The sequence below is a fragment of the Odocoileus virginianus genome, chromosome 11 (genome assembly GCF_023699985.2).
Source record: "Odocoileus virginianus isolate 20LAN1187 ecotype Illinois chromosome 11, Ovbor_1.2, whole genome shotgun sequence".
Classification (NCBI taxonomy): Eukaryota; Metazoa; Chordata; class Mammalia; order Artiodactyla; family Cervidae; genus Odocoileus; species Odocoileus virginianus.
The window spans coordinates 51,546,386-51,565,846 of NC_069684.1; the positions used below are offsets into that span (position 1 = coordinate 51,546,386).

The 19,461-nt window shown below is 43.5% G+C and overlaps 1 protein-coding gene across 2 annotated transcripts in view; it reads left to right on the top strand.

Moving 5' to 3' along the window:
- The window catches only part of TP53BP2 (tumor protein p53 binding protein 2), a 67,172-nt gene that overhangs the window by 8,072 nt on the left and 39,639 nt on the right, over positions 1-19,461 (top strand). For both annotated transcript variants that reach the window (XM_020879501.2, XM_070474459.1), the window contains one exon: positions 18,790-18,937. In XM_020879501.2, the coding sequence (XP_020735160.2) occupies positions 18,790-18,937 (148 nt within the window). Of the gene's footprint in view, positions 1-18,789; positions 18,938-19,461 lie in introns of those variants that run through there.

Consider the following 19,461-nt stretch of genomic DNA (forward strand, 5'->3'; position numbering starts at 1 on the left):
GTAACAGCCCCTGGACAAGTTCTAAGCAGTAAAAGTGACATAAATGAGAGATTAGAAAAGATGCCTCCATTGCTGTGTGAGAACAGATTGTGGAGCTGCCACAGCCAGAGAACTGGGAAAGGTGGGGGGAGCCTGACAGCCCTCATGGTAGGAAGACAACGGAAAACCACCAAAGATGGATAAAAGCTTTATCATATGCTGCGAGGGCCCAGCAGTTAGTGTGAACTAGCTGTGAACTCACTCCATGCAGTGTGTGACTTGCTTTAGGCATTCAGAAGCCCCAGGGATGAGAGAGTAGTTGATCTTACCCCAGTGTTAGGCATAAGATCAGGACAGGGTTGGGCAGGGTTACTGCATGTCCACAAGCTCCTCCGGTGGGACTCAAGAGAAGCCAGACTTGTTACATCCTTAGAGAGCTCTGCAGAGCTTTAGAGAAAGCCTTCTGTCACTGTGCCGTGCACATCAGTTCCTTGCAGATGCCTTAACCCTACAAGTATTTTACGACAACTGTGCCTTCCACCCCGTGATCATCTACTTTGGAAGCTTCAAGTGCTTTCACCTACAAGTGCTTTCATCTTTTTTAATTTTTAAACCAGTGGTAATCTTCATTTTATTGACAGAGATACAAAACAGCCAATGACCTAGGAAATTGAAATCAGAGCTGACTTAAATTCTAGAAAGGGTCTCTTCTTGTCAATGTTTTTCTGTACCACAGCAATATCTAGTTGCTAACTGCTAACTATTGATAATTTGTGATGTGTAGGTTATTACTGGGTTTCCCTGGTGGCTCTGATGGTTAAGAATCTGCCTGCAATAGGGAGACCTGGGTTGGGAAGATCCCCTGGAAGAGGGCATGGCAACCCACTCCAGTATTCTTGTCTGGAGAATCCCCATGGACAGAGGAGCCTGGTGGGCTACAGTCCATGGAGTCAGAGTCAGACGTGACTGAGCGACTAAGCACAGCACAGGTTATTATTATTTTTCTTGTAATTTGTTGATCTGGAAAGCGGTAGTATTTTGGATACTAATTTTAAAGTTAAATAGGATCCTTTCTCTGGTAGGTTTTGATCGCTGCTTTCGGTCGCTAAGAGACCTGGATGTTATCCTGCATTCCATCCGTTCTTCCATTTTCTCCCATGATGGTTTCATCACTGTGTCCCGGACTCCTCCTCTCTAGCCCATGGTGCTCTTCTTCTGTGTCAGCCCTCTCCTGCCTGGAAGGGGTGATCCTCTCCTTATTTATCTTCTTATCTTTACTGTCCTTCACCCCGTCAGTCCATCTCCACACTACTTCCATGGTGATCTGAGATTGCATCTGTTGCTTCCCCTGTCCAGAATTCTTCAAGACTGACTTGTATTACCTATAGCATACCAACATAAACTCCTTAGCTAGATCCAAAGTTTCTTTATCATCTGGCCCAGTGGATTGCAGCCTTTTTTGTGTCCAGATACACCTGTAGAATATTTGGCCTCTCAGTGGGGAAGGGAAGTGATCGAAAGACTCAAAACATGGAGCAAGTCAGCACTTCACACCCAGCACCCTCCGAGGAGGGAAAGTAAGCAGTGCGTTGCTTCATGCCTGGCAGAAGGGCAGTCCCCTTCGCCCTGCTCAGCCGGCCTTCCTTCAGGATTGCAGGGCAGTGGGGAAGAAGATCTGCTCACTGCCTCCTTCATGCTCCCAAGGGACCCTGCGTTAGGACTGTCTGTGGGCCCTGATGAGCCGATTTCCTCTCGCTCAGATTGAGTTGCACCTTCTTGTATATTGACATCCATCGCCTGCTCTGCGCCGTCTGACTGGGCCATAATTGTCAGTGTAAAATGAGTCGTGTGTGTTCCGAGTTTCTGTGGCACAGCTGTGACTCGGGTTGAGAGGTGACCTGTCCCTTCTGTTTGTCCTCCCACCTTCCTGTTTCAGCAGTTCCGGGGCTGCGGTGACGACAGCACGCCAGCCTTCCTTGCACCGCTGTGCCTCAAGTGTGTCGTTTTTCTGCCTGGACAGCCCTGTTCCTGCTTGTCTGACTCAGCCTCCCCTTTGCGGTTCAGCAGTATTCCTTGAGAGGGGTGGTTTTTTTTCCTGTTCTCACTGGCCGTCATCTGAGCCTCCACCAGGAAGTGCTCCGGTTGTCACGTGTTTGCGGGGCCCTTGTGCTCTGCTGTGTGCTCGGCCTGAGGGTGTGACCCATCCTCTAATCTTTGTGTTTCTAACACTGAGCACGGTGTTTGACACACAGTGGCATTTCATAAATGTTCGGGCGAGTGAATGTTCTTAGTTTTAATTTTCCTTGGGGAGGGTAGTGCTTGCCCCTTTAAATATATGTCCACTGTTGGGAGAAATTTCACAGAGGTGAAATCTTTGAACATAGAGGACCACTTCCCCAGCAGACCACCAGGTAGAAAGGAAAGAACTAGAAGCAGTGGACTGGTTGTACTCAGGCCATCCTGCATGGATCTTAAAATAAGGTGCTTACAGGGAACTCTAGGAAACTTTTTCCATAGGTCTATAATGACCTATATGGAAAAAGAATCTGAAAAAGAGTGGATATATGTAATATGTATAACAGATTCACTTTGAAGTACATGTGAAACTCACACAGCATGGGAAATCAACTATACTCCAATAAAAATTGTTAAAAAATACAATGCTTAGTGAATAAAAGCAGAAGATAGAATGAAGTCTATAACGGTGCCTTTGTGTAAAATAAGACATGCTCCTAAGACAGCAGTGCTCAGCTTAGAAGAAAGCTTTGACTATACGGACCTTTGTCAGCAAAGTAATGTCTCTGCTTTTTAATATGCTGTCTAGGTTTGCGTAAGGCAACGTGAAGCTTATACAGAAGGGTTGAGGGGTAGAGATGGAGAATTAACTAGTTGAGTATATTTATTTAGTTCTTTTATTGTTGTTTATTTATGGCAGAGATTGAAAGCAGAGTAGTTTCAAGTGAGCTACTTTGGTAGATGTTTTGGAATTTGAAATCTTGCCTAAATCAGGCTTCTGGCATAGTTGAAAAGGAGAGAAAAGATTTCTTAGGTTATCCTAAAGTAAGCAGAATGCTTTGTTTTCTTCCCTTGAGACATGGTCTGGCTCTGAGAAAACTCACTTTGAAGTTACGCCTCGAGTTCACGTATAAACACTTCTTATGCCTGATGACGTGAACACACTGTTCACATCTGTTTCCTGTTCACATTCCCGTCATCCGGGGAACTTTGAGTCTCTGAGCCACAGTATCGGTTCAGTTGAACAATCACATATTCAGATTTGCTGTGTGTCATATATGGAGATTGTGTTTTTCGGGGGAGGAGAAAAACTGGGAGGAAGCATTTGAGGACCAGAACTTCTGTACCAAAGGAGTTTGTAGACCAGTAAGACAGATTAGACCGGGATCCAGACAGCTATGGTGTGAACAGTCGTCTGAGGAGCAGAGACAAAGCTTCCTTCTGACTGGTGGTGCGTGTCTGTGGGAGGGACAGGGCTGGAGGCAATTTTATGGCTTTGGATTATTCCTTCTGCTATAATAATAATCGTTTTAGATTTCTCATTTGGTGATTTGAGGCTGTGACTGTGGAGCAGATAACTTCTATGTTTTAGGTCTTTATATTTCTTATAATTGATTGGAAATTCCTTGAACTTAAAAATATGCAAAAATAGAATCTCACTGTATATGAATCTGATTCTTTTGTTTTTTGAAGTATAGTTGATGTACAAGTAAGTTACAGGTTTAAAAGTCTGTGAAGTTTTGATTGTCACTGGGTTAACCATTGACATTTTAACAGTTAATATACACTATACAGGTTAATATGCACTGCTGTTATCTATTGGGGAAAGAACTAATGCTGTAGTTCATTTACCCAGAAATTTAGTTTCATGTTACATCTCTGCTTATAAGCCCCAATGCAGTGGTTCTCAGACTTCAGTGGGATTGCTGGTGCCTACCCCAAGGTTTTCTGGTTTGGGAGGTCTAGATAGGGGCCTGAGACTTTCTGTTTCTGGCAAGTTCCCAGGCGATGCTGATCCTGTTGGTCTGGGGACCATGCTTTGAAAACTACTCTAGTGATGTCCCTTATTCTTTAGCCTGCATCCCTTATACTTGACTTCAAGGCCCTTCATCAGCTGTTTACCTGTCCGTCCTTGTTCATACGTGCCTATATTCCTGATACACTGGCCTTCTTCGTGGTCACGGCACAGACCAAGCCTGTTCCCAGCTCAGGGTTGTTGCCTGGAATGTTTTCGCTGGATGTTTCAAGAGGCCGGCTCCTTCAGCCTCGTCGGTTCAGCTGCTCCTTCCCAGACGCCTCTCTCAACTGTGATTGGCCACGTCCTGCCATCACCTGCATCTTTCTCTGTCAGTCACCTTTTATTGTGTTCATTTGTCTTTTATCAGTCTCTTCTCTGCACCCTGAAGAATGCAGGCTTTCCCATCACTGTGTTCCCAGTGTGACGTAGGTTCTCAGTAAATCCCAATGGATGGGTGAATGAAAGAAGTTGAAATCAACAAGAAGATGGGATTGAGAAGAAACCAAACCGAGCTCCTTTTGAATGACTGACGTTAATGAGACAAGACTGTCTGTCTCAGGGGAGGTGACTGTTCTCTGCTTCTGTAGATGAAGTGGTTATGTAATCAGACATCTAAAACCAGCTATTTTTCAGTATGTAATGAATTTTTTTTTCCCGCTATCAAAGTAGCCACTTCATATTTACTATGTCATTTTTCTCAGAATGGTAGTTGTCTCAGAAAATGATTGTGTACTCTAGATGATCCTGAATGAATGGCTAGGAAATACCATGTGTGGTGAACTTTTTTAACTGTTCAAATTTGTGTCATTGATTTCTAGATTCTACTCATTTGCTCTAGTGACCAAAGAAATAGTTTATGATATAAAGAAATCCTTTGAATATGATTTTATGGTTTTTCTTTCTTTTTAATGAATCCTATTTTAAAAATTTATTTATTTCATTTTATTTAAAAAACTTTTTGGCCACACCATGCGGCATGCAGGATCTTAGTTCCCTGATGAGAGCTGGAACCCATGCCCCCTGCTGTGGAAGCTTGGAGTCTTTTTTTTTTTTCTTTTAGTTTGTTTTTTAATTGGAGGAAAGTTGCTTTACAGTGTTGCGTTGGTTTCTGCCATACAACAGCAGACATCAGCCATAATTATACATATGTCACCTCCGTCTTGAGCCGTCCTCCTCTCCCTGCATCCCATCCCTCTCGGTCATCACAGAGCACCAGCCTGGGCTCCCTGTGTTACATACAACAGCTTTTCACAGCTATCTGTTTTACACGTGATAGTGTATATATGTCTATGCTGCTTTCTGTGTCCATCCCACTCTCGCTTTCCCCTGCTGTGTCCATGAGTCCATTCTCTGCATCTGTGTCTCCTCCATTCCCTCCCTGTGGATAGGTTCATCAATCCCATTTTTCTAGATTCCATATATATGTGTTGATATACAAGATTTGTTTTTCTGACTTCACTCTGTATAACAGACTCTAGGTTCATCCACCTCACTAGAAGTGACTCAGAGTGGTTCTTTCTATGGCTGAGTGTAATATTCTATTGTATATATGTGCCACATCTTCTTTATCCACTCATCTCTAGAAGGACATCTAGGTTGAGAGTTGTGGAATCTTAACCACTGAACTGACAGGGAAGTCCTGGATTTTCTTTAAATAACTCACATGTCTGATAGAAACTAATGGGCTGATGTTTAAAGTATTCCATGAGCAAAATGCAGTACATTTAGTGAATATGTGATATACTTAGTGTAGAAGAAGGTTTAAATATCATTGATCTTTAATGGAGCATTAGTAGATGTAACCCATGGTAATTGATGAAGATTTTATAAAGCAGTTTAATGGCCTCAGGAGTAAACTCTGGGCGGGAGAGCTGGCTCATAACAAGCCTCTGTCAGCAGTGATCGCCCGATGGCTGTGGCAAGTTTGGACCAATCATCAGGGAAGCTAGAGAGTGTCTCTGAGGGAAAGGAGTCAAAGACTTAGTGTCCCCGCCGCTCCTGGGGGGGATGTCGCGGAGACTGCTGTCGGGATGCCCACTGAACCGCTGCGGACAGGCGGCGGGGTTGTCCAGGCGGGGTGACTGGGCAGCACACCGCCTGCAGAAGGAGGGCAGCCCAGCCCACCCTCGGGATGGAGCGCGCCCAGGTCAGGGAGCCAAGCAGGCTGCCCCGTGTTCCTGGTTCATGGCCCCTGGAGCAGGGCTACCACGGGAGAAGCCGGCGAGGTCTCTGAGGAGCAGGAGGCTGAAAATGCTGGAAGATCGGAATGATCTGCATCTCATTTCTGACCCCTTTCTCGGGGTGGAAGCCATAGTTGGGCTGAATGGCTCTGTGTGTTTGAGAGGCTGAAAGAAGCTTTGGTGGTGGTTGTTGTTTCCTAACCCCTTTCTGTGTATCTTAGTGTTGAGAGAGGTGTTTTTCTTGACCAGGTTATAGGAAGCCTAGTAGCAGCATCCTCTTCTAGAAGGTAGTCTGGGGTCTTCCTTCCTTCATTACATTTTTGTCTCCATAGAGGAATTATTAAATACAAAAATCATCTTGACTTTTCTCTAATCTCACTACTAGCATTATTATCTGATTGTTCCTATGGTGAGTTTCCTGTGAGTTGTAAGATTGGGGAGGATTTACGTCACTCTTTTCATAGATTGTTCATTTTTCTCTAAAGGACAATTTTTTTTCTCATATATGAAAAAAAAAAAAAATATATATATATATTTTTCCCACCCTTAGGTAAACCTAAGTGATTTGAGATTTTATAAATCAAAACTCTCAAACTTTTATTGCAAAGCTTAAATTCCTTTCTATGACAGGGAACATCCTAAACTCTTAGTTCTATTTTTCTTTCTGTGAAACTTCACATGGTTTTTCAGTCAAAGGAATAAGTTTAGCCTGTGACACAAAGTAAATTACTTATAAATGCCCTGGTCAATTTTTTTTTAAAATTTCCTCTTGGAAAAGTCTTCCAAATTTTAATCTGAAATAATTCCTCTTTGAAATGAGTCATCCTTGTATTAATAGCATAACTTTATAGTTACAGTGCATACATGTCCTCTTAAAATGGAACTCTTAAAAATAAATCTTTGATCTCTCTTTTTTTAATGAAAATTGTCTGTGACTTTGGATTTTTGGAAGGGCAAGCCTTCTTGAGACATGACTTGGATATGAATTACTGTGCAGAGCGTGTGGGGAGGACTAGTGCAACTTAATGTGATGGTGTTTGATCTTTCCCTGAATCTTTCTCTTCAGATTGATCACTTTAAGAATCAAATCTTATTTAGTATTTTTAGGGAAATATTTTCACATTATCACAGTTTGTATTGTGTTATGTATACTTTTAAATTGTATGTTATTGTAAAACTAGATTAACGTTGATATTTGAACGAAGATAAAGTGATGTCTATACCTGATCTCCTAATACCAGATTACTCTTAGGTATTCTGTACAAGACAGTTCCTGTGTCCATATGTTTAATTTTTATTTTTTGGCTCCTCCATGCAGCAGGTGGGATTTTAGTTTCCTAACCAGAAATCAAACCTGTGCCCCCTCAGTGGAAGTGGAGTCTTAACCACTGGACCCCCAGGGAAGTCCTATCCATTTGTTTTAAATGGTTAAAATCTACAACTTAATATTACTATTTTGTAACCTTATCTTACCATTTTCTAACACTATACTTAGAGTAGTTGGTACCTGGGTCATAGTCCCTCCAGCAACTGTATTTTGTCTTACTTTTCCATGCTTAACTTATTGGATGTTAGTTTCCTATTTTACTGTTTATAGCTCTTAACACCACAGTGAAAAATCTTCAACCATTTACAGTTTTTCTTCATTTCAGTTATTTCTGTAAGGGTAATTTATTGGGTATGTGTAAATTTACAGGTTTTGATAACATGATACACTTTACTTTCCTAGTGGGATTTTTAACAATTTTTAGTACCATCATTTTATCTTTGAATGAATCAGTCTCATCTCTGTTGGATCTTACCTTTTAATCACAGACTAATTTAATAGTTGTAAGTGATGCCTCATTGTTTTAATTTACATTTATCCTTCCCACTCTGTGTTTTATCTTTCGTATTGCCCTATGGTCTGTCCATGAGAGCCTCTGCTCCTAAGTATGTATTAGATTTGATGCTTTACTGTTTTTTAAAAACATGAAGTTCTTGATGTGCAAGTTGGGAAGAAGTGAACAGTTCATGTCTCTGTCAATGGGAAGGGCTGACCTGGTATCAGGGGAAGAAAAGCCATCTCTTCTGTTCCTTCCAAGCTAGACTGAGCATTTTCAGATGCCCCAGCAATTTATCATCCTCGTAGCTGCAGGTTCAGCTGTAAAAGCTGATGTGTTGTTTTGATCTGATTATTGCTGTGCTCTTGATGTAAATAACTTACGTCACAAGTTCCCAGGAACACATTTGTGAGTCAGTGAGAATAACCAAGTTTCTCACAGTAGCCTCCCAGGTGATTTGACTCCAGGAAACTCTATTCTCCTTTCTTCCTTACAGGAAAGGAGCTCAGGGAGACTTTGTCTTCTTGAGAATATGGTGTTTTCAGAAATCGAAAGAGTCAGGAAAAGATGGCATTTTTAGAAGTAAGGTTACTATAGATTATTATTTTTCTTTTTTATTATTTCTTTATGCATGCATACTTGCTAAGCCGTTTCAGTCATGTCCAACTCTTTGTGACCCTGTGGACGGTAACCTGCCAGGCTCCTCTGTCCATGGGATTCTCCAGGCAAGAATACTGGAGTGGGTTGCCATTTCCTACTCCAGGGGATCTTCCCTACCCAGGGATCCAGCCCACCTCCCTTCTGTCTCCTCCATTGGTAGGCAGGTGCTTTAGCCCTGGCGCCTCCTGGGAAACCCAGAATTTCCTTCTTTATGCTTGCCATTAATTTATGCCTGTTTGCTGAAACCTCAGCCTGCCTCAGATCCCATTCATCTTTCTCCTTTCTGAATTTTCATTTTACCTACAGCCCCACTCACGTGATTTGGTACTGCTGCTGCTGCTAATTCACTTCAGTCGTGTCCGACTCTGTGCGACCCCATAGACGGCAGCCCACCAGGCTCCCCCGTCCCTGGAATTCTCCAGACAACACTGGAGTGGGTTGCCATTTCCTTTTCCAATGCATGAAAGTGAAGTCGTTCAGTCCCATCCGACTCTTCGCGACCCCATGGACTGCAGCCTACCAGGCCCCTCTGTCCATGGGATTTTCCAGGCAGGAGTACTGGGGTGGGTTGCCGTTGCTTTCTCTGAATTTGGTACTAAGTTGTTCTTAATTTGGTATTTTTTCATGAGTAAATTTTGTTTCCCTTAAGAGATTTTTGTATCTCTCAGATAGTAAGCATGTAGTGGGCATTTAAAATTGTGATATAATTCACATACATAAAATTCACCCTATAAAGTATATAATTCAGTGTTTTGGTTTTTTTTTTTAGTATATTCACGATGTTAACCACCAGTAATTCCAGAACATCTTCATCACCTTAGAGAAAAACATCCTCTAGGGTCACAGTCTATTCCCCCTCCCCCCAATCCCTGGTACACATTAATCGACTTTTCGTCTCTATGGATTTGAATATTGTGGTGTTTCTTTTTGTGCCTGACTTCTGTCACTTAGTATAGTGTTCTCAGAGTTCATCTATGTGTAGTATGCATCAGTACCTCATTCCTTTTATGGCTGAATGTATTTCATCCTGATGCAGTGGATGTTTAAGATGTATTTCGTGTGCATGTCTGTTTCTGTGTGTGTATGTACGTGTATATATTTGTAGGCTCAATAATTGCGACACACAGGCTTAAGTTTCTTCACAGCACATGGGACCTTACTTCCCTGACTCGGGATCAAACCCGTGTCCCCTGCACTGGAAGCTGGATTCTTAACCACTGGACCACCAGAGAAGTTCCAGGATATATTTCTTGATTGTTAGGTTTTAGTCCCTGGCTAAAGTTGAGGCAGTATGGTAGCCCTAGAAAACAACATTGTCATTCAGATATTTGCTAAATATATCTCAAAGTAAGGACCAAGGAATAAAAATGTTTGCCTTATTAATTTAATTATTGATTCTTTATCAATTTTATTATCCAAGTGATGTTTAATCATTCTAGAAAGTTTAAGCATAGATAAGTTCCCTAGAATTCATTTCATAATCTTACCACCAAACATTACTACTGTTAATTTGGTGAGGTCTTTTTTTTGTTTGTACTACATGTCTGTGCACACATATTATATGTTTCCATTTGTATAGTGGGATATGGTGAATACTATTTTTGTAACAAAACAGTACATACCTGACACATTCTTGCAAGTTTTGCTTTTTGTGCTTTTTCCTTCTGAAATGTTTTGGTATTAGATGCTGAAAAGTTCTCAGATTTAGCTGTTTTATTTTTTATCATTAAAGATCATGAATTTTTGGCCAGAATTACTGTTTTCAGAAGGACTTGGTTGCTAGAATAGGTTTAAGTAAGTTTTCAACATGCTGATAGAACTGCTTCATCAAAATGAAATAAAAACAGCTTCACCTTTTGTTTTATTTTTTAGGGAATTGAATTACACTTTGAAGAGTGATCTTTTGTGGCACAGTCCACTTATGAAACAAAGATAAAAAGAAAGTACAGTATAAAGAGCCTGTGTGCCTACTTTTTCTCAGGTTAGCATGACAGGTTAGTTTAACTAGCCTTTTCTTTTGACTTGACTCTTTTCTTTATATTAAAAAAAAAAAAATTCTTTCCCACTATGGTTTATCCCAGGAGATTGGATGTAGTTCCCTGTGCTGTGAGGAGGACCTTGTTGTCCATCCCTTCTAAGTGTGATAGTTTTGCATCTTCTGACCCTGAACTCCCAGTCCATCCCTCTTCTGCCACCCAACTTAGCAACAACATCTTTTTATGTTGTTGTTCCTCTTCCAAATTAAGTAAGAAGAAGAGAAAAGATATTCATTGAGAAAATGCCTGATTTACTTCCTCTGTAAAATTTGAAACAACTATAAATTATTACAGTAAAGCCCATAATTGCGGGCAGGTTATAATGAAAAGATTTTAAATGATATGTGATATATAAATGAAAGAGGACATACTTAATGTCTATAAATTTAAGATGGGTGAAATGAGTTTAAACTGTTTATTTCAAGTGATGTGATGCCTTTTTGCTCTAATGGAAATTTTCTAGGGGGAAATGTGGCAGTTGAAGGTCTCGTGGCCCCCAGGAGCAGCTGGGGCTGGTGGGTGGTCCCTCTCTCCCACCCCTTCTCTGGGATGGTTAGGAAGACACCTGCCCTCCGCTGTACGTCAGCTGTCACAGTCATGGCTCCAAGCCACCTCTTCCAGCTATATTGGTGTCCAGTTAAGAAATTGTCAAACTTGATAAACTACCTTTGTAACCTAAAAACTAAGATGATCACTGCAGCAAAGAAAGTCAGTGAAAGTGGGACTGTGCTGGTTTGTCCAAGATAAGCATGAAGCTTTTGTGGGCCCTCCAGACATAGATTGCCACTGGGCAGTGAGTACTGGTCTGGGACTAGACAGTGACTAGAGATACAGAGTCAGCATCATCAAGAGCATTGCCCTCTTGACTGAATCAGTCCATCCATTAAAATGTTCTGTAAAAACTCCATGTTGAAATAAAGAAGAAACAAGCGCCGCTTTTACTGTCTTCTTCCATCTGTGGCTCCGTATTCTCCACCTTTCTTTTCTTTTGACTGCACCATGCAGTATATGGGATCTTAGTTCCCCGACCAGGGATCGACGTGCCCCCTACGTTGAAAGTGCTGAGTTTTAACCGCTGGTCTGCTAGGGAACTCCCTGTTTTCTCCATCTTTCTGTTCTGAGTCTCTGCATCCTTCCCTTGGGTTCTTAAACTGTCTCAAACAGGCCTTCGACCTCATTCCTCAGACAGCACTGGTCAAGGCATCCAGTAACCTCCGTCTTGCCCAGTCTGGAGAACTGTCCTCATTTTCATTTCTAAGTTTGCTAAGCTTTATTTGAGTTAGTTGAGACACTGCTTTACATGGTCTCTGGTATTCCACACTCCTTTGTGTTTCTTTCCATTTTTGTATGGATGGATCTTTTCTAATCCTTTACTGGGTCCTTGTCCTCTGTGGGACTTCTGGACGAGGCCCCAGTCCTGTGGGCCCTTCCCTAATCTGTTCCTCCTTCCTCATAGTAAATGACACCCCTATTTACTCTGTCGCTTAGACACCAGATCCATGTTCATTCAATTTCTATGGTTGCATCCCACATTCTGTCCATTAGGCAAGTCTTGTTGACTCTACCTGCAAAATGTAATCCCAGTCCAGCCATTTTTCACCACTTGCTGTTACCTGCAGTCTGTGCTACCATTATATCTCATTTTATGTGCTGCACGTGTGTGTGCTAAGTCCTTCAATCCTGTCTGACTCTGCGACCCTATGGACTGGATCCCACCAGGCTCCTCTGTCTGTGCGATTCTCCAGGCAAGAATACTGGAGTCAGTTGCCATACCCTCCTCCAGGGGATCTTCCTGACCCAGGGGTCAAACCCGTATCCTATGTCCCCCCGCATTGGTAGACGAGCTCTTTACTGCTGAGCCATCAGTGAAGCACGTTTATGTGCTACATTCCTCTTAGTTGGTCCTCCATGCCTGCCTCTCTGTGGTCTATTCATACAGTAGCCAGAGTAATTTTTTTAAAAAATGACTTCAATACTCTGTTCAAAATCCTCCAGTGACTTCCTTTTTTAAAAGATTGAGAGATGATTTACATACCACCATTTTGAAGTATCCAATTCAGTGGATTTTAGTGTGTTTACAAGGTGATACAACTATCACCACTAATTCCAGAACATTCTCATCACCTCCAAAAGAAGCCCTGTACTTGTTAGCAGTACAGTCTTGTTAGCAGTCAGTCCCCCAGCCCCTGGCAACCACTAATCTAATCTTTTTGTTTCTAATGATTTGCCTCCAATGGCCTCTTAGATTAAAATCCAGATTCCTTCCGGCCTTCGTCTTTGAACAATAGTTCTCGGCTTGCAGTTTCCAGAGCCTCAGGATCAGCATCTCAAGGGAGCTTCTTAGAAACGCAGGATCTCTGTCCCCACCCCTGGTCTCCTGAATCGGAATCTCTGAGGGTGGGGCCTTGCCATCTGTGATTAATGACCCTGGGTCTGCGCCACTGCTTGAGGACTCTATGCGTGGCTTCTATGCATGATCTAGTCTCTTTGAGTTAATCTGTAATCCTTTCCTCTTGCTCACTCTGTCAGTGACCTTCCTCTTCCACAAATGTGACAAGCCTGATTCCTCCTCGGGGCCTTGACATTTGTTCTTCCCTCTGCTCGGGCTGTTCTTTTCCCGCACTTGTGTTCTCATTCTCTTTAGATTGTGGCTCAAGAGCCCTCTCAAGTCATTGAGTTTGAGGATGGAGCGGGGAAGCATCTTTTGCTTGCCTGTCTCCACCCTGCCTTGTGCCCCAGGAAGTTGACTTCTATAAAGGCATCAGTAGCCTCCCTTTCCATCCGAATTCTAGTTGGGTTTGTCCAGTGAGGACTCGTAGGATGGATGACCTAAGAAGGGGGGGAGTCAGGTTGGGGTGTTTATTCCCCTGGGCTGGCTGTGTGCCTCTCCACACAGCAGTCTCTGTCTCTGCCTCTTGTTCTGTACCGTGTGTGCTGTAATAGCTACTTAATAAAGATTATGTCTATGTTAGAACTTAAACCATAAAATAGGTAGCCTATAAATCTTGCATGAATGAAGAGGATGTCGAAACCGAAGTAGGATGGCATAGCATGATACAAACCGAAGAGGAGAGGACACTAGCTTCTGTCAGCGTGTGTAGCTGTGCTGTGTACTGTCTGCTCTGCCTTCTGTCAATACCTGTGGGAAACTTACTGTGGAAATAAATCAGAGGTGAATTTGTCAAGTGCAGTAATAGCTGTGGTATTTATTCATTCCTAAGCACACACTTACTGTGTGTTTGTTACGAACCAGGCACAGTTCAAGGTGCTAAGGATGCCGTATTGAACAGACAAAACCTTGGACTTCATGGACCGTCCGTTCTAGCAGGGAAGACAGTAAAAGCAAGTGAAATGAATATAATACATGGTGTGTTGGTCACTGTGCCAGGGAGAGAGAGAAAGTGGGAAAGTTCATGTGTGCACATGTGCATATGTGGGTGCATACATGCGCGTGTTGAGGGTGGTGGTGGGATTTTAGGCAGGATGACCAGGAAAAGCCTCCCCGGGCAGGAATCTGTTGCATCAAGACCCAGGGAGATGAGTGGCCGTGCTGGCACACAGGGAACAACATTTGTCGGGGAAGGTCATCAAGAAGACGTGACTGCAGGCTCGACCTGCAAGCTGACCCAGGCACTTAGAGCCTGTTCACCCACTTTCCTATCCTTGGAACGTGCCCTCTGCCTGCCTGCTCTCCCAGGCTCAAGCTGCCCAAGGACGCAGGCTGGAGACTGAACCCAGGGGGACCCTCCCCATAAGCTTTTACCATTCTGTTGGGCAGGGTCGGGGAGCCACTGGCCCTGCAGCCCCCAAGACCAGTCTCCTGAGCAAGCTGCCTTGCTTACTGAAAGGCCAGTTGCCAGTCCGGAGTGGGCTGCCTTCCTTCTGTCTCTCCCTGCCCTCCGTGCCTGGCGCCAGTTTCAGAGTCCACCCCGGAAGCTCCAAGGAGGTTTTGAGCCAAAAACTTGGCAGTCAGGATGCACAGGCTCCAGGGGGTGGACGGCAAGGAGGATGCTGGTGGAGTGGAGTGTGGAGAAGGTCAGAAGGCCTTGAGGGCTGGAGGCGGGGTGGGGACAGGCGGTCTCAGGTCAGCTCATCCAAATGAAACTCTTGCTTTTCTCTCCTCCCCTGCCTGCCGCTACCGTAATCTCAGAGCAGAGCAAGTCTGATTTTCCTCCTGAATTTGCTGTGAATTGTTCAGTTCACACCCACCCCTATGCACTGCATCCCCCCTCCCCAACATTTAGTCACCAGATCCAGTCTTTCTGTTGAATCTGTTCTTTCCCCCTCTGACCATTGCCTTCATTCAGGTCCTCACTTTGCGACTGAATTGCTAACTTCCTTCCAGGTTGTGGACTGTTGTGAAGAAGTTGGCTCTTGCTGTGACACCCAATAAACACCCGAAATAAATGGCAGCTCTCAGGGAAGTTGGGACTCTTATTTTGAAGACCAGGAGGCTGGGATTCAGAGAGGTGACATTACTTCCCTAATAATGATTAACAAGTCTGGGGTAAGAACCCAGATCTCCCACCTGGGCATCAGGGGCAGCTCACATTGCTGGCCCGGCCTGGGAGCACTCAGCCCAGAACAGTCACCACAGAGCTGTCTTCAGGCGTGCCTGAATGGGGTCCACTCAGCACTCACACCAGTGTTAGTCCTGTGGGGTTTTGGAGGGAAAGTGCAGTGATCTTAGAACACGTTTCTCATCATTTCTATCTGTAATTTGTACTTTTAAGTAAATGAAGTCGTCGTTTTCAAGTTTGTTTGTGTGTGATCTCTATTCAAGTTTGTTTGTATGCTTTAGTCGCTCAGTTGTATCCAACTCTTTGCGACCCCATGGACTGTAGCCCGCCAGGCTCCTCTGTCCGTGGGGATTCTCCAGGCAAGAATACTGGAGTGGGTTGCCATGTCCTTCTCCCGGGGATTTTTACTGGGTTAAATAGAGCATTTCCTAATACTCTTCTGCTATAAGGAACAGCTGAAAGAATAGAGGACGGGTGAAGAACAGAACTGTACTCTCATCCTCTCATTTTAGTAGCCAGTATAAAGACTCTTTATAAATGAGTCTTTTGCTTCATTTATAGAGAAAGTAATATCTGCTCTGCTTATCTGAGAGTTGATGTAAGTTTTGAGATAATGTGTGTGAAAGGACTCTTTAAGATGACGATTAGGAGGTAAGGTGCTATTATCTCGGGAAATAACCTCTTATTTGTTGATACAGTATGTGTTTTGTATATATGTGTACTCAGTCGCTCAGTTGTGTCCGACTCTGCGGCCCTTCTGTTCATGGGATTTTCCAGGCAAGAATCCTGGGGTGGATTGCCATTTTCTCCTCCAGGGGATCTTCCTGACCCAGAGATCGAACTCTCATCTCCTTTGTCTCCTGCATTGAAGGCAGATTCTTTACCTGCTGAGCCATTGGGAAAGCCTGTTTTGTATATATACAGGATATTAAATATTTCTATAATTTGATAAGTGCCTCTTAGTCTCATATTTACAATGAAAACAGTTCCTATGTTTGAAGCGTTAAACTTCAGAGAAAGTTCAGATGTGGGTAGGGAGTATCGAGGAGGAGTACTCTTTAATACTAAAGTGTAAATTATTTATCTCCCTGGTTGCATGTGCTATATATGTATCCAGAGTCGCACCAGGGTGGAAACCTGTGTTCATTTTGTGTAACAGTTTTAAAGTGCTGCCTTGTTGGCTGAGTTGAGGCCTAGAACTATGTAACTTTTTGTAGCACAGTTTATCAGAATGTGAAGAACCTGATGCAGTTAGCTTGAAAGCTTCTGAGCTCGATGCTGACAAATTGTACCACTTTGTTTTCATACATTTTATTTTTTCACTACCATCCACTTTAAAATTTGTTTCTGAGTTGCCTTTTAGCTGTAATGGGTTCCTGTCTTTTCCAGTTTTGGGGGTTACTTTCTTTGTTATACATGTTTCTGTGAATTAAGAGTTTCAGTTGCAGAAAGTGGTGACTTGGCTTACCTTGAGAAAACATAGTTTTACTGCAGGGAGGAGCAGGGAAGTCCCGTGGGGCAGAGCCCACTGATCCGGTGGGCCTTCTCTTGTGCTTGTCATCTGCTCCCCTTACTTAAACCAGATCCTTGAGGCAGCCAGTCTGCTGTTTTATCCGGTTTCCATCATCATTCCTGGTCAGGTGCTGCCTCTCTCCTGCTGTTCCCCCCCCCCCCCCCCCCCCCCCGCAAAAGAAGAGTCTAATGCAACCCTCATTTCTGGGGTAATAGGAGAGAGGTTTATGCTGGTGAGATGCCGTGTGACTGAGGGCAGGCACTGTGGCTTGTGTGATATTCTTGTGTCATTGTGATCACAGTGTAGATTCTACTCATTCTGCCTTTAAAAGAAAAAAAAAATTGTTTGGCTGCTGCAGTTCTTAGTTGCAGCACAGGGAATCTCCATCTTGTTTTTGGCATGCGAGATCTGTGGTTGTGGCGTGTAAACTCTTATTTGCCGTATGTGGGATCTAGTTCCCTGACCAGGGATTGAACCCAGGACCCCTGCATTGAGAGCTTGGAATGTTAGCCACTAGACCACCAGGGAAATCCCCTTCTGTTTTGTTATAGCCTTAAAACTCAAACTCCTGCAGTGTTTGGCTTAGTCTCATTAATTCTTTTTACAGAATGTATACTGGTCCATCAAGTTCATGTTTCAAAACCTTTGCATTCTCTTTCTTTGATAAGAATTATTTTCATAGAATATAAAGCTCACAGTGGAATTACACTTTCAAATTGTCTGGGTTTTGTTTGCTTGTTTTAATCCCAATACAGATTAATCTGCCCAGAGTAAATCCTCACTGAGTGAATGAGCATGGGGATTTGCTGACTTGCATTGTTATCAACAATTTGTTTGTTAATTTGCTTAGTTTTCTTCAATGCTAGGAATGAACAATGGTTGTTTTTTGTTTGGTTGTTTTTTATTTTGTTATTTGATAGGTGTGAACACTTGAATTCTTTAGTAGCAGTATTTTTAAGATACAGTATCTGTTTTTATGGGGAGGAAGACTGAGTTTTAGACCTAAATCTTCTGCTGGCCTGAGTGTTTATATACAAGGTCATATCCATTTTAGCACGACAGCCATTCATTTCTACTTACACCTTATTGATGAAGACTTTAAGCTTTTTAAAAATACTTTTATTTATTTTTTTTTATTTTTGGCTGTGCTGGGTCTTTGTTGCTGCATGGGCTTTTCTCTAGTTGCAGCGAGCAGGGGTTACTCTTGAGTTGCCATGTGCAGGCTTCTCATTGGGGTAGCTTCTCTTGTTGTGAGCATGGAGTCTAGGGTGTGTGGGCTTCAGTAGATGTGGCCCCTGGGCTCCATAGCACAGGCTCAATAGTTGTTCCGGGGCTTAGTTGCTCCGAGGCAAGTGGGATCTTCCTGGATCAGGGATTGAACCTGTGTCTCCTGTATTGACAAATGGATTCTTTACCACTGAGCCATCACTGACTTATACTTTAAAGTATGTATCTAATCTGATTAAAGCATCTTAGATTTGAAAATATAATTGTTTGAACAGGTGATACATGTACATGGTATAAAATATTAGATATCCTTCTGAGTTCAGTCCCCTTTTCCCATCCCCACCTTCAGAGGCAACACATGTTTTGTTCTTGTACCCTTCCCGAAAGAGACTTTGCTCAATTAAGCATGTGTTTGTATGGTCATCATCTCCTGGTCATCCTCACAGGGCTGATGGGAGAATCTCTTTGTAGTATGGGCCAGCATATCAGATTAAGAACTACAGAAGTCTTGGTAAACAAATGACATAAATAAAATGTCAGAGGAAGATTTAACTTGACCTTTTGTGTGCACCAGTCTGTTTACTGTGCTCCAGGGGTCCCCAAGGGTTCTGCAGGCGCAGCTGATGGAGGGAGGGCAGGGGCCATCGGCAAAGCGCCGGGCCCGTCTCCACCTTGGGCCTGGAGACAGCCAGCTGGTCCTGTTGTGCATTTGCATTTCGGTTAAGACGGTCGGGGAGAGGAATCTAAGGTAAGTGAGAGGTGGCCAGCGCCAGGGTAGATGGTACTAGTAACCGTTGTGCTTCTCCTTCTGTTTCCAGATGTTTCTCACTGTGTACCTCAGCAATGATGAGCAGCACTTCACAGAAGTCCCTGTCACTCCGGAAACCATCTGCCGGGACGTGGTGGACTTGTGCAAAGAACCTGGCGAGAGCGATTGCCACCTGGCCGAAGTGTGGTGTGGCGCTGGTGCGTCGTCTTCAGCTGCGCCGTCTTTATTCTCATCAGTTTCAGAGAGGGCGGTGTGCGCCTCTCCTGTTGATCCATGGAGAAACTGGAGAATAGGGTGTCTAGCAGGGATCGTGCTTTCAGTCCAGTTTTGTTGCCGCCTCCAAAGTCTTTTTTTTTTTTTAATATTTATTTTGACTATGCTGGGTCCCAGTGTGACACTTGGGATCTTTAGTTGTGGCATGTGGGATCTAGCTCCCCGACCAGGGGAGGAGTCTGGGCCCTCCTCTATTGGGAGCGTGGAGTCGTAGCTGTTGAACCACCTGGGAAGTTCCTCCAAAGTCCTCTTGCCGTTCTCTTTTACCGCAGCACATCATAGACACTACAGTATTAAAGGTCAAAGGATAGGCAGCTGACACACAGGGTGGCAGCTTCTGGGGGTGTTAGGGTAAAATGTACTGTGCTCAGAAGTGCTTTTGGTATGCTTAGGTGGTTTCACTTCGTTAGAAATTTGAGGCATTCTGAGCCATTCTGATTGTCTTGCC